Raw genomic sequence first — 23,239 nt, forward strand, 5'->3', positions numbered from 1 at the left:
TCCCGCGCTTCCGGAGGGGCTGGGCACAGCCGCGGGGCCGCTCCGCTGTCCCCTGCCACCCCTCAGCGCGGCAGTCCTTGCGCCTCGTTTGTCGGGTGGCTTTGCCGTCCCCAGGAAGGTGGAGGTGCCCTTGGGGGGGTGACGCGCTGTGCCATGCGGTGCCCGCGGGCGGTAGGAGGGAGGGCGTGCTGTGGTGACCGTGGCCCTGGTGACACCGAGTGCCTGGTGCTGCTGGGCAGTGTCCCCGCTGCCGCTCGGCACCAGGTAAACACAGGTGCCAGGTAAACACGGCTGACGCAGCACAGCCCGGGGGGCACGGCCACGTCCCGCTGCCAACACCCGGCTCCCGCGGCCGTGTCCCCGGAGCCGGGAGCATGGGCTTGTGCCAGCTAAAGGCACAGCCGGGACGTGGCGAGTGCCACCCTCCCGCTGCGTGTCCCTTGTGCGGACACCGTGCAGGGCACGCGTGCCCACCGGCAGCCCCGGCGCCGCCATCCCGGCTCCGGCTCAAGGAGACCCGGTCATCCGCTGCCCCCACCGAGTCCTTCCAGCCCTGAATAATTCATGGCACTGCTGGCCGCAGGCTTCCTGCCCGGAGGAGGAGGAATGGCTCTGGAGGGGAAGGCAATCCGAGCGGGAAAACCACCACGACCTTGGCACGTCCTCCGTGCCGTGCCACCTCCTGCCCGGCAGCCCATCTGCCCACGGCATCTCGGCCCAGCGGCCCCGCCTAAGGTGGGGGTGCCGAGGACCCCGCCCGGAGCCCCCCCGTGCTCCCTGTCCCTCCCCTGAACGGGGGCATGGGGCTGAGCCCGTGGGAGCAGCCCCTGGAAGAGGGAACACCTGGGACCCCCACCACAGCATCCTGTGACTGCAACATAGGAAAAACCACCTTTATTGGGGCGACCTGAAAAAAATGAAAAGGAAACTTGCCAGAGAAAGCCACAAGGAGGGCGAGGGGCCCAGCTCCCTCCCCACTCCTTGCAGGGGTCCCCGAGCCCCCAGGGGGAGAAAGGCACCGAGAAGGCGGCCAGAGCTGTGGGGGGGCTGGTCCCCAGCCCCAGCAAGGCACTGATCCCCCTCCCCCAGCGACGGGGAAACAGAGGCACGGAAGGAGGCAGAGCTGGGCACAGCTTGGTGTCCCCTTGTGCCCTGTGGTGGGATGGGGCCAGCTCAGCTCGGGGTCCCCAGGCTGGGGGGGTCAGTGCGGGGCCAGGGGCTCGGTGCTGGGGGTGCCCTGAGTGGGGTCCCACGAGCTCCCCAGCTTTGGAGGGTCCATGGCCTGGGAAAGGCAGGAGGTTTGTGCATCACGAAGGTGACAACCGGGGGTGTCCTCACGGGAGCCAGTCCTTGAGGCAGGGATGAGGGGGCCATGGCCAGGTGGGACGGGCAGGTGGGAGCGCTGGCTCTGGGGCCGTGTCCAGGCGTCCCACGGGCAGGAGGCAGCTCTGGCTGCCAGCCGGGGTGGCATTCACACGTCACGGGGTGGCATTCACACGTCAGTCAGGGTGGGATGGGGCTGGGCGAGCCCTGGCAGCGGCACCGAGGGGCCGCGGCTGTGCCGGCGCTGCGGGAGCTGCGTCACCAGCGGTTCCTGCTGTACGGGGACGGCACCTGTGGGCACAGCGGGGTGGCACCGAGGTGGCACCAGGACAGAGTGGCACCAGGACCACGGACGTGTACCCTGCCCCACTGGGGAGGGCTTCGGGTGCCGGGAAGCCTGTCACCGTGGCAGGGCCGGACTTTGCCCCCGCTGCAGCCACAGTTCACCCACCTGGCAGCCGCGGGTGTCCCTCGGGATGCTGGAGTGTCGCGCCTGCGCCGCGAAGGCGTCCTCGGCTCGGAGCGTGGAGCTGGCGCTGCCGGGCATAGGGCTGGTGGAGGCGCGGGGCAGGATCACGTCGTAGGGACCTTCGCTCTGAGGGACAGACACGGGGGTGCAAGGTCACAGAGCTGGGAACACTCCAGGCCCACGGGGGTCCTGGGTGTGGAAGGCTTGGAAGGTCCCCACCCTGTTAGAGCAGCCATTGGGACACAGGGGTCACAGGGACACCACACCCATACCCTGTCCCCCATGCCTGTCGCTCCTGGCAGGACATGGCCACCCCTGGTGTCAAACTCACCATCCCCTTATGCATCAGAGCCATCTCGGTGGGCTGGTAGACGCTGGTCAGCAGCTGCCCGTTGTAGCCACTGTACGGGGACACCGGCTTCTTGGCTGCTGAGACACGGGGACAGTCACCATGGAGCCACTGCCACCCCACTGGGGCTCCCCGTACCTCATTAGCTGGCTTAACGAGCTGACTCAGCAGCTGTGTGCCTTTTCCTCGGGACACTCCTGTCCCCAGGGATGGCATCACCCTGGAATAACCCCCATGGCTTGTTATTGTAGGGTCTCTCGGGTGCAGGTGCTTCTCAGGGGGACCCTCCCTCCCCCATGGGGAGCAGACACCTGGCGTGCCTGCCCACAATCCCCACTGGGACTGTCACCACCCCGTGTTATTGCAGGGTCTTGTGTGCCCAGGGCGGAGGGGCAGGAGCCGCGGGCACTCCACGCCGAGGAGGGAGGGAAGGAGCTCCCTGTGGCTGCTGGGCTCAGCCCAAACTGGTACACCCAGCCCGGCCAGTTCTGGGGAGCCACAACAGCAGCAGGCGCCAGTGCCGGGCAGGTCACTGCCAGACGTCTCTTCACCCACCCCCAGCTCTCATCCCCGGTGGGGACATCCCCCAGGGTCCCCAGGAGGATGGTGCCCGCCCTGCCACGGGGTGAGAAGGTCCCTGGCAAGCCCTGGCGCCTACCGAAGGATGGCTCATCCATGGAGAAGGCCTTGTTCTCCACGAACATGCTCTGCGACTTCTGCTCCTTGAGGATGGTCTCGTAGCCCACCCCCCGCGTGGGGTAGCCATCGTCCTCGAAGGCCTGCTCGGGGCTGCGCCGCGTCACGTGCGTCACCTCGGGGATGGCGTAGAGCAGGAGGAAGGCGGCGGCGTTACAGACCAGCGCAATGGCCAGCGTGGGGTCATCCCAGCCGGGCTTGTGGCCGGCACGCTGGTTCCCGTACAGGTACATGATGGTCCACGCCAGCCAGATGGCCGCCGACAGGCCGGTGGTGGCCAGGATGAAGGCGCTGTGCTTGCGCCAGTGGCCGTAGCGGCCGCAGAGCGTGGGCCAGGCGGCGCCAAAGGTGGCCACCAGCAGGGCCATGACGTAGATGAGGGCCATGACGAAGTCGGCGCCCTCCAGCTGGCAGGGGTCCACGGGGCCGCCCTCGCGCCGCGCCACCGTGATGACGAGCCACTCGGCGTTGATGATGACCTCGACCGAGGCGAGGGACAGGGCCACCGCCAGCGTCACCCAGCCCCGCGGGGCCCGGTTGCGCCGCGCCAGGAAGTTGAGGGCCACGGCGTGGGCCAGCAGGCAGGAGAAGCAGATGGCGAAGAGGACGCCGAAGAGGAAGCGGCGGGAGGTGCAGGTGGAGAAATCCGGCCCCACGATGAAGTCGAAGGTCAGGCAGAAGAGCCCGAAGGTGCCCAGAAGGAAGAAGACCTGCGTGGCCACCAGGCTCTTCTTCTGGTGGTCCTGCACGAAGGGCAGGCTGGCCACCAGGACGATGGTGAGCACGAAGGTGGTCACCACGCCGAGGCTGGCCACCGCTTCCACCCCGATGCCCCAGCCCGCCGAGAGGTCACAGAGGTTGTAGTAGAGGGAGGAGAGGTGGTGGCCGCAGCCCGGGGGTGGCGTAGGCTGCGCAGTGGCCGTGGGGAGCAGGGCCAGCAGCACGGCCGTGGTGCCCATCCTGCACCGTGGCATCCAGGGACCCTGTGGGACACAGCGGGGTCAGGGCACAGGCACTGGGGATGGGGATCAACTCCCAGCTCAGAGCATCCCTGCCCGTGGTCTCCACTGTATGTCCCATGGTCAGCAGCGGGGTCCTGGGGAGCTCTGCCCTGCTGGCACAGCTGAGCTCACCCAACACGGCCAAGGAGCTCCAGATGGGACCAGGCAGCCACATTGGCTCCTTGCCTGGAGGTTGGTGGCAGCTGAGGGGGGGCTCAGCCCCTCTGTGCCCTGTATGATCCCTCCCAACATGGGAATTCTCTGGGAATTCTCCTGATCCCTCCCTCCAGTGTCAGGAGCAGCACCATACCTGACAGTGTCCCAGGAACACCAAACGTGAGCCCAAACCAGATGGCAGAGGGGATACTGGGGGACAGGACTGTCCCCTTGCCTTGTCCCTGTGTGCACCACGTTCCCTTTTCCACTTCTCCTGTCCCACTTCCCTCTGGCTTTGGGCACCTGCCCAGTGCAGGTCGCATGTCCAGCCTGCTGGCACGTAGGCAGCCGCAGCCTGGCACAGCATGGCACAGCATGGCACGGCACAGCACAGGGTCCCAGTCCCTGTCCCCACCGTTGCCACCCCATTCCTGCCACCTCATGGTGGGCACGGGGAAGAGGTGGCAGCGAGGAAGCCGCAGCCTCACTGCTGGGGGAGGAAACCGGGAGGAGACCCCAGCAAGGACATGCCGGGGCCAGGACCCCCGGTGCCCGGAGGGGCAACACGAACCGGGCACCCCCGGGCCCGGGAGGGGGACAGGGACCCCCAGCACCCCGCTGGGACGGAGTCACTGTGCCCGCGGGTTCCGGGAGCTCTGCCGCCTCCGGTTCCCAGCGTGTCCCATAGCCCCGTTTCCCGCCCACCTCCAGCCCGGTACCCCCGCACCATTCGCCCGGTTTCCCCCGCGCCCCCGGCGGCTGCACCCGTGTCCCGAGTTCTGCTTCTCCTGCAACCCCGCCCGGTCCCTCGCATCGCCCGTTGGCTTCCCCCGCTCCCCCGGCCCGGTGCCGCCGCCGCCGCCGCACTCCCGTCCCGCTTCCACTGCCCCTCCGCCGGTCCCCCCCGCCCCGTCCTCCCGCACCCCCATCCCGCACCGTCCCGGTGCTTCCCGGTGCTTCCCGGTGCTCCCGCCAGGTCCTGGCCCCGAAACTCCGCCAGAGCCGCCCCCAAATCTCCGGCCGGAGGAGCTGCGGGGGCGGGCGGCTCTCGGTCCCGGTCCCGGTCTCTTCCCGTCGGCGTTGCCGGTGTCCCCCAGTCCCGCAGGGCTCGCCCCGTACCCCGTCCCGCTCACCGGCCGCAGCCCCCGGTGCCCGACGCTCCGCTCCCCCCGTGCCGAGCCCAGCCAGCCCCGGTGCCGCCGCACCGTGCGCCTGCCCGGCTCGGCCCGGCCCCTCCCCGAGGTGCGGCTCAGCCCCGGGTGCGCGATTGGGGCCGGCCGGGACCTGCCCCGCCGCACCGGGCGGGGACACCGGGGTCCCGCACCGGCGGGGGTGCCGCACCGGGGCACGGAGGGGGCTGGGGGGTGAAAGAGCCCGCGCTGGGAGGGTGGAATGGGGGGGAGCCCACCTGGTCATCGGTGTAATGAGCCTGGGGGGCTCAGCCTGGCTCTGCCGAGCGCTGCTGCCCGGGAACGACACTCAGGGGACAAGGGACGGAGCGCGGGGGCTGCCCCGGGGTACGGACGGGGCTGAGGGGGCAGAGCCTGGGCTGGGGGTGAAGCAGGGGTGAGCCCACCTGGCCATCAGTGTGATGGGTCTGGGGGTCTCAGCCTGGCCCTGCTGAGCGCTGCACGTCAGGAAAGATCCTTAGGGGACAAGGGACGGAGCAGCGGGGTCTGTGTCACCCAGCCGGGATCTCCCAGCTCCGGTGGGCTCAGGGTGGGGAGCCGAGAGTGGCGCTCCACAGGCGGCCACAGCGTGTAAGGATTCTCCGGCCTGGAGGGGCCTCCCGGAGGAATGTCAGCTGATGGATAAAACCAGAGCCCTTGGCAGGGCAGCAGGACCCAGAAAAGCCCAGAAACGCCCTTTCTGCAGAGGGTTGGGGACCAGGGCAGCCCCAGGCCGGGGCACTGGCAGGGTTGGGTGGTCCCTGTCCCGACGGGGGTGGCCATGACCCTGGAGTTGGGATTGGCACCCCACAATCACCTCATTTATCCCTGGGGATGGGGAAAAGCCCTGGGAGATTTGGGGCACCCCGGGGCCCCGCCAGCCCTGGGAGAGGTTTCCAGGCAGGAGCTGCTATTTCGGGAGGGTGAAGCAAGAGGGTGAAGGATGCAGAGGAAAGTTCAATGTGCCTCCGGCGGGGCCTGCCCCGATCCAGGCCGGGATGAAAACAATCCGGGGAGAAAGGGCAGCAGAGCCTCCAGCGGCAGGACCGGCTCCCACCGGAACCGGCGGCACCCGTGGCACAAGGACCGGCGCCCGCCGGAGCCCCCGGGGACAGGACGGCGTGTCCGGGCTCAGGGCTGCGGCACCGCCACCCTCTCGCCCTCCTCCTAAGGATCCTTCGGCTCCGGGATGGTGTTTGGGATTGGATCATCCCTGCCCTCGCACGGGGCAGGGCAGGGCAGGCGGGGGGCTCTGCAGCTGCCCTCGTGCCTCAGTTTCCCCAGGGGTAGGGCCCCAGCATTGGGCAGCCCTCGCTCTCCGGGATAGGCTCAGCTTTGGATAAGCGGTGCCGGCAGCGGAGGCCGCTTGTCCTGCCGCCCCCACACCGCAGCCCGGCCTCTCCACCGGCTGCTTCCTTCCGCCGGAGGCTTTCCCGGCTGCTGACTCAGCGCAAGACCCCCGTGACCCCCGGTGGGGCCACCGGCAGGCGCCCGTCCCGCAGAGGCTGCCCCGGGGCCGCACGGCGTTTGCTGTTGTGTCCCCGTCCTTGGCGGGCGATTTCCTCACCCCCTTCCCACGGGAACCCCCCATCTCCCCACGGCGGGTGATTCCGGCCCCCTCCCCACGGAGACCCTCGTGTTCCACCCCTTGTGGGCGTTTTCAGCTCCCCCTTCCCATCGGGACCCTGCCCGCGCTTCCAGCCCTATTGCCTGCTCCCGGCAGGTCCTACAGAAAGACCCCAGCAGGCTGTGGGGTCACTGGGGGGTGATGCCACCCTCGGTTTCCTCTCGGGATTCCCGGCCCTGACCCCCCGGCAGGGGCAGAGCCCGATCCTGGCTGCCGGTGCTCTGGGTGGGCTGGGAGCCGCGATCCCAGTGCTGGAACTGGGCAGAACTGGTCCTTCCAGCACTGAGGCCACACTGGGGGGCTGCGGTGTCGCTCAGCACCGGCACCTGGACCCCGGCCAGGCTCTGTCCGAAAACATCAGCACGCATTTTTTCCAGGCTTACCTTTCCTCGGGAGCCACAGGGACGGGCGGCTGGCACGGCGGGCACGGTGGCACGGCTGGCTGAGCCCCGGCTCCGCGGCGGCTCCCCTCGGGAGGGCGAGAGCGGACCCGGAGCCGGGGGTCCCCGCTGCCCTCCCAGAGCCTCCCGCCGCTCCTGCCGGGGCTCGGAGCCGTTCCCAGTGGAGCCCCTCGCTCCGGCGGACGCCGTCAGCACATTTCCACCTCCTTTGCCAAGTAAATACGCACCGGTTGGCACTGGGGGGGCGGCGGCGATCGGGGGGCGGGTGGCAATCCCGGAGCTCCCGCCGAGGGTTCCTGAGGCAGCCGAGCCCCCCGGCCCGCGGCCCCTCAGCCCCTGCCCGCGGTCGGGTTAATAACTAATCCCTTCCCGGTTCTGCTCTCCTCACGTGCCAGAATTAATGGAGCGAGAACCTCCCAGGTACCCCCCGCGCCACCGGGTCGGGCTTTAACCCCGTCCCCCAGCAGGGATCCGGCCTGGGATGAGGTGGCATCCCCGGAGGGGTCTGTCCACGCCGGAGAATGACCCGGGGGCAGGGTGGGTCCGTGGGCGGGTCAGCCCCACACCCTGGGGGGCAAAGGCTGTGCCCCATCCCACCCCAGTGCGGGCACAGCCGGGCTCGGGGGTGGGCAGGGGGTCTGGTGGGGTTTGGGGGTGTCTCTGTGTCCTGTCAGGAGCCAGCTGAGGTCCTGATCCCCCCCGGGCACCCCCTGGGTCTATCCTGCCTGTCTCGGGAATCCCAGTGGAATGCTGGACGGTTTTGGGGGATTACGTTAAGGACCTTACAGGGAATTAGGGCGGCGGCAGGGCTGGTTTGGGGAGCTGGGGGTGCCAGCTCCCTGCCCCGTCAGTGCCAGCTCCGCAGTGTCCCATCCCTGCCCTCTGCTGGCAGCTGGGGACAGGCTGGCACAGCACGGCCGCTCCTCCAGCGTCACACCAGTTTGGCACTGGTGTAACTGGGAGGGCAGCACTGGGTGCACCCGATGCAGGGGGGCATTACCCGGGGGCTGCAGCCTGGCTGCTGCCAGGGGGATTAATGGCTGGGGGCCGGGAGCTGTGACCTTACCATGTGTGCAGACCCCACCACAGGGGGCAGCCAGCAGACCCTGTGGGTGCTCCCCCCAGCACTCCCGGGCAGCTGGGCAGGGGCAGGGGAGTGGGCAGGGCAGAAGGACCCTGTGCCAGAGATGCTGGTGCAGGGTGCCTCCGCTCCAGCTGCCCCCAGGGAGCTGGACCCAGGCAGAGCTTTGGTCTCAGCGCGGCAGTTTATGGAGTGGCACCCAGCTGGCACCATGTCCTTGTCAGGGCTCGCAGGAGCTCACTCGTGCCCTCCACCCCTCACCACGGGCAGCCCTGGGCTCCCCAGGACCCTCGGTGCCGCTGAGCTGGGGCGTGTCCTGGATAAGTTTCCTGGGTGAGTTCCAGTGTTGCGTGAGGAGCTGAGCATGGGCAGGGCTGAGCTGCCCACCCTGGGGTGCTGCTGCCAGGCAGGCACCAAGACAGCCCCAAATGAGTGTCTGGGCACAACCCCCTCCTCCTGCCACCCCCAGCACCAGCGACCCTGGCTCCGTGGAGGGTGGGGGTCTCCCTGGTCCCAGTGCAATGCATGGGGCTGTGTGGGCACCGGGGCTGCCAGCTGGTCACTGCCCTGGCTCAGAGCGCGGTGCTGCCCAGCACCTTCAGCGGTTCCAGGGCCGGGGGTGGGAAGCGACCGCTGCCACGGCGGGGGGCTGCCCGGGGCTGACCCCGCAGCACCTCGCCCACCGTGCGGCGGAAGGTCTGGCTGACGAAGCAGTAGAGGAAGAAGTTGAGGGAGGTGTTGAGCATGGCCACCATGTTGGCGATGTCCAAGGCCAGGTGCACGCGCCAGTCCCTCCTGACCGAGGCCACGTAGAGGTGGCACATGGTGACGACGGTGCGGGGAGCCCAGAGCACGACGAAGACGGCGGTGACAGCCAGCAGCAGAGCCGTGGTCTTGCCACCCCCCGCCCGCCTCCGCCGCTGCAGCTTGCAGACGATGACGGAGTTGGCGGCCAGGAAGACGCTGCAGGGCAGGAAGAAAATGGTGACACAGTGCAGCCACTTGAGCGCCGTGTCCAGCACCGTGGGGGCGTCGGCGTCGCGCCACATGTCCAGCCACCAGTAGAAGGGGACGCCGGTGGCCAGCGCCGCGGCGAAGACGGCCGCGATGATCCTGCGGGTGCGGCGCGGGTAGGACACGGCGCGGTAGCGCAGCGGGTGGCACAGGGCCACGTAGCGGTCCACGGTCAGCAGCACGGTCACCCAGGTGGACGCGTGGTTGGCCGTGAACTCCAGCACGTTGACGATGTGGATGAAGGCGCTGGGCACTGCCCGTGCCAGGATGGCCGTCTGCAGGATGAAGCCCACGAAGATGATGAAGACCTGGCTGAGGATGTCGGAGGTGGTCAGGGCCAGCAGGTACCAGTAGGATGATTTCTTGGTCCTGGTGGCCAGGCGGGACAGAGCCACGGCAGTCAGGATGTTCACTGCAGGGAGGGGAGCGTTGGGTGACCTGAGAGCTGGGGGTTCACAGCCCCCCCCCCTGCAGCACCCAGACCCCAGGGCTGCCCAGGCTGCAGCTGAGGGGAGCTATAAATATCCCTGTGCCGTGGGGATTTGCTGGGCTGATTAATCTCTTCCGTGTGCCAGCCCAAGCAATGCAAATACCATCTGTCCCTGTGGTGGTGGCACCTGCCCTGGGCCGGGCAGCACAGCCAGGCACTGGGGCCAGGTCTGAGGCTGGGGGGAGCAGGTAAAGTCCCTCCATCCTGAGCACTTCTCTTTCCAGCCCCCCAGCCCCCTCACCTGGCAGCCCCAGCCCCAGCAGGATGCTGTAGTACACGATGGGCACGATGCCGACCAGGCAAGGTGACCGCTCCAGCTCTGGCTCTGGCAGTGCCCACGACATCGTCGTGCTGTTGGGAACTGGCACCGTCATCTTCCACCACAAACCAGCTGTGAGGAGACACAGGAGCATGAGGGTCCTGATGGCACCCGGGGGGGAGGTCAACCGTGACATGGCACAGGGGACTTGGGGACAGGGGCCATCGCCTGGGTGTCCCTGCTGTGGCTGGATCCCAGCTCCCTTGTCCTGTAGCATCCATGGGCAGCGGGCAGCTCCCAAATGTGCCGCCGCAGGCAGACCTGGGGTTGCTGCACCCATGGGAGACAATGCACCCCAAGCCCCCTGTGCCATGTCCCAGCAGAGCCCCTGCTGCCAGAGCTGCTCCTTCTTTATCCCTCAGCCCTGTTTTTGCAGAAAACCGGATTAAAACATCATGTTCTGGGGCAGCTGCCAGCAGAGGGAGCCTCTGGCCCCCGGCCCGGGCTGGGTGCCACCAGACGGCTCCCAGTGGTGGCAGAGAGGACCCAAAGGTGCTGATGGGGGGTCCTAGTGGTGCCAAGTGTGGAGTGGCCATCTCCAAGCTGCCAGCTGGGTCCTTTTCCAGCTCCTCAGGCTGAGGCAGCGAAGCTGGAGGAGCCTGGCAGCGGCCCTGCCCACGGCCCTGCACGCATCTCCACCGTATCCGGATCCTGATCCGTATCCGCATCCCTATCTGTGCCCATCCCTGCCCTATCTGTGCCCAGGTCCCTGCCCAGGTCCCTGCCCAGGTCCCTGCCCAGGTCCCTCTGCCCACTCCCCGCGCCCGGATCGCGCCCGCTCTGCCCTCGCTCATTCATAAACCAGGCCGGCTCCACCCCCTCCCGAGATCTGCGCTTCTATTGGCTCAGGGGAGCCCGGCCCCAACCAATCAGAGAGGGGTTCCCCGGGAGTGGTGAGGCTAGAGCTGAGCGCTGCGTTCTGATTGGTCAGAATCTCCCCAAAATTTGCATCCCATGGGGACCGCCACCCCCTTTCCCAGTGAGGGATGATGGGAGGTCCTGGGATCGGGGCTTGGGGGGTGCAGGGGGCCCAGGGGTTGGGGGTGCTCTTTGGTAGGGGGGGTGTCTTGATTGAGGGGTGCAAAGGGGGGTCCTGAGCTCAGGGAGGGGGTACGCGGCACCACATTGCTCCCAGTCCCTAGGGCACCCCAAATTTCCCTTGTCCCAGACACTCGATGGCTTCAGTGGGGGGGTTGGAGGGGCGGCCAGGTCTCTCTCCTGTTCCCTGTTCCGGGACCCTCGGTGATGGATCTGCTCCCCCAGAAGTGCCCGAGGTGTGTGTGGAATTCCGGGGGTCCCACCTCCCCGACCCTGCAACTCCCGGCCGGAACCTCAGCAAGATCCTGAGCGCAGCCCGAGGGAGAAGAAGGGGGGGATGCGGGGAGCAGAGGGGTGCCAATTAACTGCAAATTAGCTCCGGTTCATCAGCAGGAGGTCCCGTCCATCCACGTCCCCCGCGGAACTGAGGCATCGATCGGCTGCAGCTGCGCCGAGAGCGCCTTAACCCTTTCCCAGCCCGATCCCCTTTGTGCTGCTGGGGGGGGTGGGTTCGCTCTAGGCCCCCTTTGCTCCCCCTGCCCGGGGTCCCGCTCCCCAAAGCCTGCGGGACAGGGACTGTCCCCTGGGTGGCCCCAGTGCCACCCGCCGGGCGTGCAGTGCCACCTTCCTTGGGCTCGGTGTTTCCCAGGGACCTACCGCTGTCCGTGTGTCCCGGTCAGTGTCCGTGTGCCGCTGGTGTCCCTGTCCTCTGCGGGCTCCGTGTCCCTGCCAGTGTCGCTGTCCCCGCGGGCTCCCGCAGCATGGCACAGCCTCCCGGGCCGCGGGAGACGGGGCGGAGGGAGAGCGCCGTGGGCAGACCCGCGGGCTGGGCACGTCACCGGCCCTTGGCTCCCGCGGAGGCCGGGAAGGGTCACCTGGGCGGCTCCGGGTGACCGTGACAGAGCTCGTCCCTGCCCCAAAGCAGTAGGGATGGTGGTCCGGGGGCAGCTGGGCCGGCGGCCACCTCTGGGGAGCAGGAGGAGCGGGTGTGCGCAGCGTGTGGCGTGTGTGCACACGAGCGTGAATCCGCGTGCGCTGCCTGCGTGTCCCGGCTGGGCTCTGCCCTGGCTGCTCCCAAGTGCCCACTGCCAGGACACCGTGCCTCAGTTTCCCCAGCAGCACAGGGAGGGGCCTGCTGTGCCCTGCCGGTCCCTGGGACCAGCTCCGTCTCCCCGGTGCCCCCCAGCCCGCGGGGCGATGCCCTGGCACTGCTGCCTGGCACAGGTCGCTATGGTGAGCCAGCCCTCAGCCGCAATCTCCGGGCCAGCACAGCTGCTCCCTCACCTCACTCCAGACTGGGAGGTGTCACCCTGTCCCCTGGCGACCTCCAAAACCAGCCCCACGGCCCCCCGTGTCCCCCCACGGTCACCTCACGGCCGTGAGCAGCATGGGGGTCCCCGGGCCGTGGCTGCCGCCCGGGCTGGCACGGTGCCGGCGGCGCGCCGGGCACACGCTCCCGCAGGCTGTTGTTTATCAGGCGGCGGTGAAATGAGGCGTCGGAGGACGCGCTGAGCCGTGAACCGGCTGTACCGTGGCTGGGGGGCCCTGTCCCCCGCGGCCCCACGGTGCAAGAACACCCCCCCGGGCCAGGCGCCCTGCTGGCACCGCGGTGTTGAGGGTGCCCTGCCCAGCCCGGGCACAGGGCTTGAGCATCGCCCACCTGCCCGTCCCTGCAAGGGGCCACGGAGCCCCAGCAGCGCGGCCTGGGGCCGGTCGGTGTCTTGTCCTGAGTCTCCGCGCCCAAGGGTCAGGGACAGATGGTGATCCCACCCCCTCGGCAGCTGCTGCAACATCTGCCCACGCCCAACATCTGGGAAGCGTGTCTAAGCCCGTGTTCAAACGGCTGTGCAGGGGATGGGGCTCCTGGGCATTGGGTAAGGGGCTGCTGTGCTCTTGGGAGCTGTGCTCCTCCTCTGTGGGATGTGTCCCTCTGCCGGGGGTCCTGCTCCGTGGGTCCCCACCCCACGGCGCCACAGGGGCCACAGCCCAAGCGGCGTCGGCACCACTAGGCCGACACCCGCTGCCCCTACCCTGCTCACCCAGCCCCGCCCCAGCCTGCTCCCGTGGCACTGGGGCTTTGGGGGCCCCAGCCCGCTGGTGAAGCCCCCCAAGAGGTGTCGGGGCGGGCGGGGGGCCAGGGCGGCCGCACAGGGCGCACGGGCGGCCTCTTGGCTGCAAAGGCTGGGAAAAGGGCAGGCAGTTCCTGCCGGCAGCGCGGATGCCATGGTGATGGGCTGCTGCCGGCATGAATACCCATGAGCCGGGGGGAGCGGGAGGCCACCGAGCTGTGCCCTGAATGCAAAGACCCCGGCACAAAGGGCCGCGGCCACGCGAGGGGCTCCGGCGCGGCTGTGCCGGCGGCAGCGGGTGCCGCACGGCGACGTCCCCGCTCCGGAGCACCCCGGGGTGTGGGGCCGGGGGTCCCGGTGGGATGCAGGGGGGCTGGAAGCCGTTCCCGTGGCAACGGCCGGTCCCAGTTTCCACCAATCGATGCGGCGGCGCGGGTGCGCGGGCCGGGAGGGCGCGTGGCCTACATAAGCCCCGGGCGCGCAGCGTGCGCCGCACCCGGCAGATGCGCCTGCGACGCCATGGCCAGGCTGACGGGCACCCGGCCCGCGGCCACCCGCCGCTGGGGCTCTGCCGCCGCCTTCCTCCTCCTCCTCCTCTTCACCGTGCAAGCTGGTAAGGGTGGCCGTGGAGGGGGGAAGGCGCGGAGGGTCCCCGAGCCGCGGGTACCGCTGCCCTCGCCGGGTGCCGGGGTGCGGCTCGGCGGCTGATGGAGAGCTGAGCGCGGCTCTCCGGCTGCCGTCGGGGTGCCCGGAGGGGATGGAAGTGGCTCCTGGATGTGCTGCGCTCTCGGAGCCGGGTTGTGCTCGCTGATGGGTGCCCGTGGAAGGGCTCGGTGCCTTGGGCAGACAAGTCCAGCACCGCGGGGTACAGGGCGCCTGCTCCCCTTCCACATCCCCGCTCCCCTTCCTCATCCCCCGGCCTTAAGCCGGCGCTGGGAAGGGTAATCCGTCGGCAAGACGGGATTTGAGAAGGAAGATGGATTTGAGAAAGACGGGGCCAAATTCCTTCTGGGGGAAGGATGCTCCGAGGAGCGGGTGGGACTGGTGTTAGGAGGGAGAAGAGGAGAGGAAGGAAGGATCCCAGTGCCCACAGGAGCATGGAGACACCTGTTCCACATTCCCAGATCCCTCTCCAGTCCCTGTTGGGATCCCAGCACGGATGTGAAGTGACACCAGTGCAGCCGATGTCCCCAGGTTGCTCGGGACCCCATTCCTGGCTGCGGGGCAGAGCGTGCCTGGCTCCCCACACCCAGGGGCTCTCTGTCCCCCCACGTATCCATCAGGGATGCGAGGGATCAGGGCAATGCCCGGGGCTCCCTCTGCCCACAGCGGGGACGGGATCAGGACAGGCAGACCGGGCTGAGAGCCAGTGCCGCCGGCACCCGGCCATTTCCCAGCACGCCCCAGCCTGGGACATGGTGGTCTCAGCCCTTCTGCTGCAGAAAGGCAGTTTTTTGGCTCTCAGGGACACAAATGTCCCCACGTCCTTTGTTCCCCCACGCTCCCTTGGCGCCAGCGGCCCTTTGGCACCAGGGGAGCAGAGGCAGGCGGTGCACAGCCCCCTGGTAACCCCACCCCACCTCAGTGCCTGGCACTGGGGTGCAGCTCTGGGACGCTCCCATCTCCCTGCAGCCCAAAAAGCCGACTTTAGCGGGGACTCCACGGCGGCCACCATCAACCACTCACTGACGCTGCTGCAGCGGCTGCAGGAGCTGCTGCAGAACGGCAACGGCAGCGACTCGGTGCTGCGGGTCCGCTCGGCCGCCTCCGACGAGCCCAAGGTGTTCCACACGCACCAGCTGCTGCTGAGCCTGCAGAGCGAGGTCTTCGAGAGCCTCCTGCGCAACCAGAGCGTCGTGACCCTGTACGAGCCGCCCGAGACCGCCGCGCTCTTCGACAAGTTCATCAGGTGCCTGGGGACCCCGTGGGATGGGGAGGAGAGGAGGGTGCAGCTCTCCTGGGAACCACGGGAACTCCACGGGATGGGGATGCCCAGAGGGATGCAGCCAAGGATGGGGCATGTTCCCTTGGGACTCACAGGGAGCACATGGGATGTGCATTTTGGAAGGGATGTGCATTTTGGGAGGGTTGTACAATTTGGAAGGGATGCAGCCCAGGAGGGAGGATTGTCCCATGGTGACCATGGAGATCCTGTGGGATAGGTGTACCTGGAGGGATGCAGCCAAAGAAGGTGGATGCTCCACTTCATGGGATGCAGCCAGGGAAGGAGGATGCTCCCCTGGGGACTATGGAGGTCACGTTGAATGGGAGGGAAGCATCCAAGGAGGGAGGGTGCTTCCCTGGGAACCCTGGGGACCCTGTGGGGTGGGAATACACAGTGGAAAGCAGAGGCTGCTCCCCTGGGAACTGAGCTGCTGTGGATGGATGTCCCCAATGTCACCACGCCCTGCTCTGCCCCAGGTACCTGTACTGCGGGGGGATCTCCATCCTGCTGCACCAGGCCATCCCCATGCACCAGCTGGCCAGCAAATACCGGGTCTGGGGGCTGCAGCGTGGCGTGGCCGAATACATGAGGACCCACCTGGCCAGCGAGTCCAGTCAGGGCCACGTGGTGGGCTGGTACCACTACGCCGTGCGCGTCGGGGACGCGGCGCTGCAGGAGAGCTGCCTCCAGTTCCTGGCCTGGAACCTGTCTGCGGTGCTGGGCAGCGCCGAGTGGGGCTCGGTGAGCGTGGAGCTGCTGCTGCTGCTGCTGGAGCGCTCCGACCTGGTGCTGCACAGCGAGCTGGAGCTCTACACCGCCGTGGAGGGCTGGCTGAGCCGCCGGCAGCCCGAGGCGCCCGTGGCCGAGCGGGTGCTGCGCGCCATCCGCTACCCCATGATCGCGCCCAGCCAGCTGTTCCGGCTGCAGGCGCAGTCGGCGGTGCTGGCGCGGCACCGCGCCGCCGTGCAGGACTTGCTCTTCCAGGCTTTCCAGTTCCACGCCGCCTCCCCGCTCCACTTCGCCAAGTACTTTGACGTCAACTGCAGCATGTTCCTGCCCCGCAACTACCTCGCGCCCAGCTGGGGCTCCCAGTGGGTCATCACCAACCCGGCGCGGGACGACCGCAGCACCAGCTTCCAGACGCAGCTGGGGCCCAGCAGCCACGACGCCGGCAAGAGGGTGACGTGGAACGCGCTGTTCTCGCCGCGCTGGCTGCCCGTCAGCCTGCGCCCCGTCTACTCGGACTCGGTGGCGGGCGCCATCCAGCCCGTGCGTATCGAGGACGGGCGCCCACGCCTCGTTATCACCCCGGCCATGAGCAGCCCCGACTTTGCCGGTGTCAGCTTCCAGAAGACCGTGCTGGTGGGCGTGAGGCAGCAGGGCCGCGTGCTGGTCAAACACGCCTACAGCTTCCACCAGAGCTCGGACGAGGCCGCCGATTTCCTGGCGCATGCTGACCTGCAGAAACGCACCTCCGAGTACCTCATCGACAACTCCCTGCACCTGCACATCATCATCAAGCCTGTCTACCACTCCCTCATCAAGGTGAAGAAGTAACGAGGCGCAGCTGGGTGCTGCCGTGCTGGCCCCAGCACTGTGGGGGGAACGCTTGGTCCTGTAGGTAGATGGGGGTCCCCTCGCTGTGGGGCTCCAGGACTGAGCTCTGCACTGCCCACCCCTCCCCGAGTGTTCCCCTGCCGTGTCCCGTCCCCATCGCTGTCCCTGGGGATGGAGGATGCTGGGAGGGCCCCAAACCCATGTAGGGGGTGCAGGAGGTGAAATGTGCAGCCCATGGGCACATCACAGACCCCAACGGGTGTGGGGAATGGGACAGGGACAGCTCATCCTTCCCGTGAGGCAGCCCCGGGGTCCCTCTGTGTGGGCAGCTGGGCCCAGCTCAGGAGCAAACAGAACTGCCCTGTCTGATGGTGAGGGGCCCGTCAGCCTCCCCCAGTGGAGGAGGGGTGGGGGGCACCGTCCCCACTGGCGGTGGCAGCTGCCTCATCCTTGTCCAGGTACCCCCACCCCTTTCCTAATAAAGCAGAAAATGAGTGTGGGACGTGTGGGGCATCTTTGGGGTGACGCTGCTCCCCAACTCAGTTCCTGCTAATGGAACTCCTGGGAAGGAGAGCACCCACCCAGACATGGATGCATTTCCCTGCTTGGCTTGGGTTTGGGGGGGTGATGGCTCCTGAACCCTGTCCTGGCATCGCTCACCCACGGGTGGGTTCAGCCCCTGAGCAGAGCCTGGGGAAGAGTCCTGCTGGAGGGCCCCCCCTCAGCCCACAGAGAGCCATGTGTGTGATGTCCCCATTACTGTGACAGTGCTGCTGGCAGCTCGTTAATGATTAATTAAGGGGGGTGAGGAGTCGAGGTGGCTGCTGGTTCTACCAGCAGGGCAGTGTTTACCCAACACTGATAACCCAGCCCTGGGTGGGGGCTGCTCCTGTGGGGACACAGAGCCCAGAGGGGACTGGGGCCTCCTGCTGCCACCAGCCACCCTGCTGTGCCCTGCTGCATGGCCTGGGGACACTGAGGGACATCCTGTGCTGCTGTGGGTGCTTGGCTGTGCTCAGCCACTGGCTTTGAGTGTCCTGAGTCAAGGAAAGGACAGGAGGAGCAGGAGGACGTGACTTTCCCACCCCCTGCTCGACCCTGCTGTGACAAGAGAGGAAACGTGACGTGGAAAGCACAGGTTTATTCACACCAAAGAAAATAAGGGTGCAAAGGCCAGGGAGCAGCTGAGGGGTCAGGGGGCTGTGCAGGGTCCCCCACTTGCCACCCCAGGAGGGCAGAGAGCCCAGGACAACTGCCTGGCTTGGGGACAGTGGCCTCGTCCCTGCAGCAGCTCTGGCATGGAGAGGAAAGGAAGGTGCAGCTGGAGCACACTGACCTTGGCATCCTCCTACTCTTCCTCCTGGCTTTGCTCCTCGGCAGCTGCCTCCCCCTCTTCATCCTGAAAGACAGAGGTTCACCCTGTCCCCTGTCCCCTTGCTGGGGTCCCTGCCCTGGTGGCCAGGCTGTCCCATCCCCGTTACCTCTTCAGGCACTTCCAGACCCCTCCTCCGCTTCTCCGCCTTGATGCTGGAGAGGAAATTTGCTTGGGCCTGCTTGAAGGTCTCCAGGGCGTCCTCCTGCTCCTCTGGCTGGGCCCGCAGGCGCTCCTGCTCCCGCAGCAGCCGCTCCCGGTACTTGTCCTGCAGCACCTTCTCCCGCCTCGCCTCCCGCTCGAACATCTGGGGGCACATGTGGGGGCACGGGGGACCCTGCGACCTGTCTGGGGACAGCGCAGGGCTGCAGGCAGAGCGTGGGGCTCGGGTGGCACATACTGTGGAGGTCAGGGTCTTCTCGTTCTTCCGGATGGTGCAGAGCCCTGGGGAGATCTCCAGGAGGGAGACATTGCCCTGCTTGGTGCCGCAGCCGAGGATGCGCCCGTTGTCCTGCGAGCACAGGCTGAGCAGGGGATCGTTGGACACCTGGGGACAGGGCACAGGTCGGGGGTGACACTGGGCCCTGGGGTGATGGGAGGCTCCCAGAGGTGCTGGGGACCCACCTTGAGGCTGAGGGAAGGTTCCTTCTGGTGGAAGAGGAAGTCCCAGATGTCCAGGACCCCGTCCGACCTGGCGGTGAAGAACACGGCCGGCTTCACGGGGCTCCAGCACACGTCCAGCAGGTAGGAGCTGTGGTACCTTCCAGCAGAGCCAGCCCTCAGCCACGCTGGCACTGCCCTGCCTCGGTCACCAGCCCAGAGCTGACCAGACCCCACTGCCACCTGCCCTGGGCATGATTTCTGACCGACTAAAGACCCTCTAGTACTTCTCTAAAGGAGACTTACTTGGTCTCCATAATTGAGGATGAATCCATGAGCTCCTCCGTCCAGATCTGGGCAGTCCAGTCACCGACTGACACGAAGACTTTGGGGAAGAAGGGGTTCCTGGTCACCCTGTAGACAGCCCCGATGTGGCTTCTGAAGATGTTGGCGATTTTCTCGGGCGGTGTCTTGGAGTCACGATTGCAGGAGATGATGATGCCCTGCTCTGTGCCCACCAGGAACTTGGTGGGCTGGGGGTGGGAGCAGGAGGGTGCAGCTGTCAGCAGGATGGAGACCCCACGGTGTGGGGGACTGTGGGGGGGATCCTGCTGCAGCCAGAACTCTGGGACCCACCACCACGGGGGGGTTTAAGGACTGAAACCTCTGGGCTGGGCTCCCCCTCCTGCCCAGGTCGGGGTGTGGGTGGTGGGCACAGGGGCACTCACCAGGATGGGTGCAAAGTCCAGGGAGATGGCACCCAGAGCGTTCTTCAGCTGATCTTGCCTGGTGATGTCCAGGACCAGCCTCTCGCTGGGCTGTGACATCTTGCGGATGTCCCACCACAGGACCTGCGGGGACAAGGTGTGTCAGGGGCTGTGGGGGCTGCTCCCAGCACGGCCAGAGGTGCTGGCAGTCCTGCAGCTGCCCCGTGCCAGCCTGGGAGACAGGGATCTTGTGCTGCTGAGGGGCAGAGCAGGCACAGGAAGCTCTTCCAGGAGCCCTGAGGAGCCCCTGGCCCTGCTGCAGCCCCTCACCTGCCCGTCGGTGGAGCCCGAGAAGCACTCGGTGCCCGTTCGGGAGGGCAGCCAGTACGCTCCGTACACGGGGTCCCTGTGGCTGAACTCCACTGGGGTCATCTCCATGGGCAGCCCCCCTTTCCTGGTGTCCCAATACACTGGGAAGGAAAAGAAAAGCCCGTGCCCAGCTCCTTTCCTTGTCACATTTCCCCCACTGTCCAAACTGGAACAGGGAGCAAACCTCACCCAGTGCTTCCCAGAGATCATCCACGGTGGTGGGAGAGGTGGGAGCACAGTACCCATCCTACTCATCCCCTGGATCCATCCATCCATCCATGCATCCATCCATCCATCCATCCATCCATCCATCCATCCATCCATCCATCCATGCATCCATCCATCCATCCATCCATCCATCCATCCATCCATCCATCCATCCATCATCCATCCATCCATCTGCTGTGTAGCGCTCCCTGGCAGGGTGCCCTCCCCACCCTGGGTGCCCGCTCAGGTGGGCACACACCTGCCCACAGGTAAATCCCAGGGCTTCTCCTGCTCTCCCAGTGGCAGCACAGGTCCTGGCTGTGCAGCAGGGCTGGAGCCAGGCCGGAGCAGAATTCACCCCCTCACCTATCTGCCCGTTGTAGCAGCCTCCCAGCACGTGATGCCAGTCCTTGGAATTGTACTCCAGGGTCACCACAGGGGACGAGGGCTTCAGGGTGAGCTCTGGGGCGTAGGGTTTTTCTGCCAAGGAGGGATGAGTGAAGAGTAAAGGGTGAAGGCAGCCCCCCAAAAGCAGCCCCCAGCCCACCCTGCAGCCCCCACCCCGTTCTCTGATGCAGCTGTGCAGGAGGAGGTGTCTGTGTCACTGGGAGCTGGCCTGGGGACAGACCCCCAGTACACAAATCTGCATTCCCACACTTCTTTTTGTCCTTTTCACTCCAAAACACATCAGGAGTGAGGCAGGCTTGCACAAGTCTCACCCTGGGATCCTGCTGCCTGTTTCTTACTTCATTACCAGCTGCACCTCATCACCACCAGACCCCCACGTGAGGCTCTGCAGCCTGGCAGGCTGGGGAGCCATGGAGGGCGATTTCAGTGCTTATTTCCCCCCTCCCAACTCCCATTTCTCCTGGTTCTGCACTGAGGCTCCCCCAGCCACCCTCCCCGGGGTGCTGCAAGCCTCATCCTCCTCTCTGAGACACAAAGTGTTTCCCCTGTCACCTGGTGGGATTGGCCTGGCCCTTACCCAGATCCCAGACGTAGGAATCAGAGTTCAGCTCCTTCCTGCTGTCCTGGAAGTCCAGGCTGCAATAAGCCACGGCCACGGCCCGGTTGCCGTCGGGGTGCCAGGAGAGGTGTGTGGCCATCCTCCTGGGCGTGTTGGGGTCCCTTTGGGGGGGACACATCAGCCAAAACGGGTCAGTTTGCAAATCCTCGGGATGAACATCTCCCACAGGGAATGTGGGAACCACAAGGAAACCAATCTGAAGCCCTCAGGCCTTGAGTGCAGGAAATGATTCTCCTGAGGGGTCGGGCAGGGGGAGAAGAGTTGATGATTTCATCCTCTTTCCAGTCATACCTTTCTAAAAATCCAATCATCTTACTGGATCTGACCCCTAAACACCCCCGATGTGGAAATTAACCTTTGAGGCACCAAGAACAAGGAGGAAAATCCAAAAGAACCCTCAGGAGATGCTCAGAGCTGGCTCTCACCCTGGTTCCCACCCCCAAATCCCCTGGGCAGGGATGGAGGGGTGGGGCAGGGAGGGCTCAGCTGGGCTCTGCCCCCACAAACTGCACCAGGATCATCCCAAACTCACAGGAATTTGAGCCCGCTGATGCTCTGGTGAGCCCCCCCAGCTGTGCTACCTGATGACATTGATGGTTTTGGCTGAGGGATGCTCCTCCTCCTCCTCTTCCTCCTCTTCCTCCTCAAAATATTCCTCGTAGATGTCGATGGTGTTGTTCTGCCTGATGAAGTGCTCCACCACCTGCAGGGACAGCAGGGCCGTGGCTCTGGGGGGCTCTGGGGGGCTCTGGGGGCCCGGGGGGTCTGGGGGGGAGCAGGGCAGGCTCTTACAAAGCCGAGGCGCTGCACAGTCTTGGTGTAGACCTCCTCCCTCTCCACCTCCTCCCGGTAGCGGGTGGTCAGCTCCGGGTTCTTGGGGTCCACGTGCTTGGGCCAGCCGCCCTCCACGTGGTTCACACCCTGGATGGACACCGCTGCCCGCTCTGTGTTCACCTGGACATGGAGGGGACATGGAGGTCACAGAGGCCCTGAGCCCAAATGGTGCCTGTCACACCATCCATCCATCCATCCATCCATCCATCCATCCATCCATCCATCCATCCATCCATCCATCCATCCATCCATCCATCCATCCATCCATCCATCCATCCCTCCATCCATCCATCCCTCCATCCATCCATCCATCCATCCATCCATCCATCCATCCATCCATCCATCCATCCATCCATCCATCCATCCATCCATCCATCCATCCATCCATCCATCCATCCATCCATCCATCCCTCCATCCATCCATCCATCCATCCATCCATCCATCCATCCATCCATCCATCCATCCATCCATCCATCCATCCATCCATCCATCCATCCATCCATCCCCCATGGCCAGCTGCCCTCTGTGTGGCTGCCACCCCGGGATGTCCCCTCTGCCTGCGAGGGGGTGTCCCTGTACCTCGTGCACGGCCAGCATAGGACCCTCCTGCACCCCAAAGTCCACGGGGTCCTGGGGGATGAAGTCATCGGCCAGGGTGGGGTCGGGCGGGATGTCCACGGTGACCTCGGCCAGCAGGTCTGAGAAGCTGCAGGGCCGGCCGAACTCGCTGCGCTTCCGCGAGTACTCGTACTTGATCTCCATGCTGGGAGGGGATGGAAAGGGCTGCGGGGCCAGGGAGGGAGGGGGGATCCTCCAAGGGAGCCCCAAAAAGGAGGGGGGACCTCAGGGATGGAGAGCTCCAGAAGGATGGAGGGCCTTGGGGAAGCCTAAAGGGAAACAGGGGCCTCGGGGAGGAAGAGAGAGTTCCAAAGGAGAGTGGGAGGTGCTGAGAGGATCCCAAAAGGGAGTGGGGTTCTCAGGGATGGAGAGTGGGATCTCAGGGAGCTCCAAAGAGGAGAGAGGGTTTCAGGGATGAAGGAAAAGGAAAAAAGGAATAGAAGGGTCAAGGAGACCCAAATGTGATCAGAGACCCTGGAGAGAGAGGATGCTGAGAATAGATAAAATAGACTGAGAACCCCAGGGAACCCCAAAAGGAAATGGGGTCTCGGGTGGAGGACCCCAAATGGGAGTGGGGACCCTCCAGAGCCCCAGAAGACTGTGTGGGCCGTGGGAATGTCCCAAAAGGGAACAAGAAGCTCAGAGACTCCCAGACGATCCCAAAGGGAATCGGAACCTCAGCAAAGCCCAAACGTGAGCAGGGATCCTGAGCAGGGAGGACCTTGAGAGGGCCCCAAAAGGCAGCGGGAGCCTCAGGGAGCCCCAGAGCAGAGCTGAGCCACAGGGACGGAGTGATGAAG

At 66.3% G+C, this 23,239-nt stretch overlaps 4 protein-coding genes across 9 annotated transcripts; 1 reads left to right on the forward strand and 3 right to left on the reverse strand.

The window, feature by feature from the left end:
- Positions 1-879: 879 nt before the first annotated feature.
- Positions 880-7,529, reverse strand: GPRC5C (G protein-coupled receptor class C group 5 member C). Of its 5 annotated transcripts, none has more exons than XM_050981489.1 (5): positions 7,174-7,529; positions 2,800-3,820; positions 2,124-2,221; positions 1,775-1,918; positions 880-1,614 (listed from the first exon to the last, which is right to left on the reverse strand). In XM_050981489.1, the coding sequence occupies exons 2-5, from the start codon at positions 3,809-3,811 to the stop codon at positions 1,582-1,584; spliced, it is 1,287 nt and encodes a 428-aa protein (XP_050837446.1). In that variant the 5' UTR covers positions 3,812-3,820; positions 7,174-7,529; the 3' UTR covers positions 880-1,581. The 5 variants fall into 5 exon arrangements, with proteins under 5 accessions (XP_050837446.1, XP_050837442.1, XP_050837444.1 ...); XM_050981485.1 differs by lacking the exon at positions 7,174-7,529 and adding an exon at positions 5,128-5,197; XM_050981487.1 differs by lacking the exon at positions 7,174-7,529 and adding an exon at positions 5,114-5,186.
- Positions 7,529-13,417, reverse strand: GPR142 (G protein-coupled receptor 142). Of its 2 annotated transcripts, XM_018918861.3 has the most exons (3): positions 11,791-13,417; positions 10,018-10,167; positions 7,529-9,698 (listed from the first exon to the last, which is right to left on the reverse strand). In XM_018918861.3, exons 2-3 carry the CDS (start codon positions 10,148-10,150, stop codon positions 8,845-8,847), a joined length of 987 nt encoding a protein of 328 aa, XP_018774406.3. In that variant the 5' UTR covers positions 10,151-10,167; positions 11,791-13,417; the 3' UTR covers positions 7,529-8,844. The 2 variants fall into 2 exon arrangements, with proteins under 2 accessions (XP_018774406.3, XP_009092803.4); XM_009094555.4 differs by having other exon boundaries at positions 10,018-13,417.
- Positions 13,418-13,721: 304 nt separating this feature from the next.
- BTBD17 (BTB domain containing 17) lies at positions 13,722-16,786 on the forward strand. Its single transcript, XM_018918860.3, has 3 exons — positions 13,722-13,815; positions 14,835-15,111; positions 15,624-16,786. Exons 1-3 carry the CDS (start codon positions 13,722-13,724, stop codon positions 16,702-16,704), a joined length of 1,452 nt encoding a protein of 483 aa, XP_018774405.3. The 3' UTR covers positions 16,705-16,786.
- A 1,028-nt stretch (positions 16,787-17,814) lies between these two features.
- Positions 17,815-23,214, reverse strand: DNAI2 (dynein axonemal intermediate chain 2). Its single transcript, XM_050981340.1, has 12 exons — positions 22,401-23,214; positions 21,779-21,940; positions 21,568-21,689; positions 20,945-21,087; positions 20,326-20,439; positions 19,714-19,853; positions 19,405-19,527; positions 18,983-19,209; positions 18,701-18,836; positions 18,477-18,623; positions 18,186-18,383; positions 17,815-18,103 (listed from the first exon to the last, which is right to left on the reverse strand). Exons 1-12 carry the CDS (start codon positions 22,581-22,583, stop codon positions 18,053-18,055), a joined length of 1,746 nt encoding a protein of 581 aa, XP_050837297.1. The 5' UTR covers positions 22,584-23,214; the 3' UTR covers positions 17,815-18,052.
- Positions 23,215-23,239: the final 25 nt, after the last annotated feature.

Source organism: Serinus canaria, chromosome 18, assembly GCF_022539315.1.
Source record: "Serinus canaria isolate serCan28SL12 chromosome 18, serCan2020, whole genome shotgun sequence".
NCBI classification, from domain to species: domain Eukaryota; kingdom Metazoa; phylum Chordata; class Aves; order Passeriformes; family Fringillidae; genus Serinus; species Serinus canaria.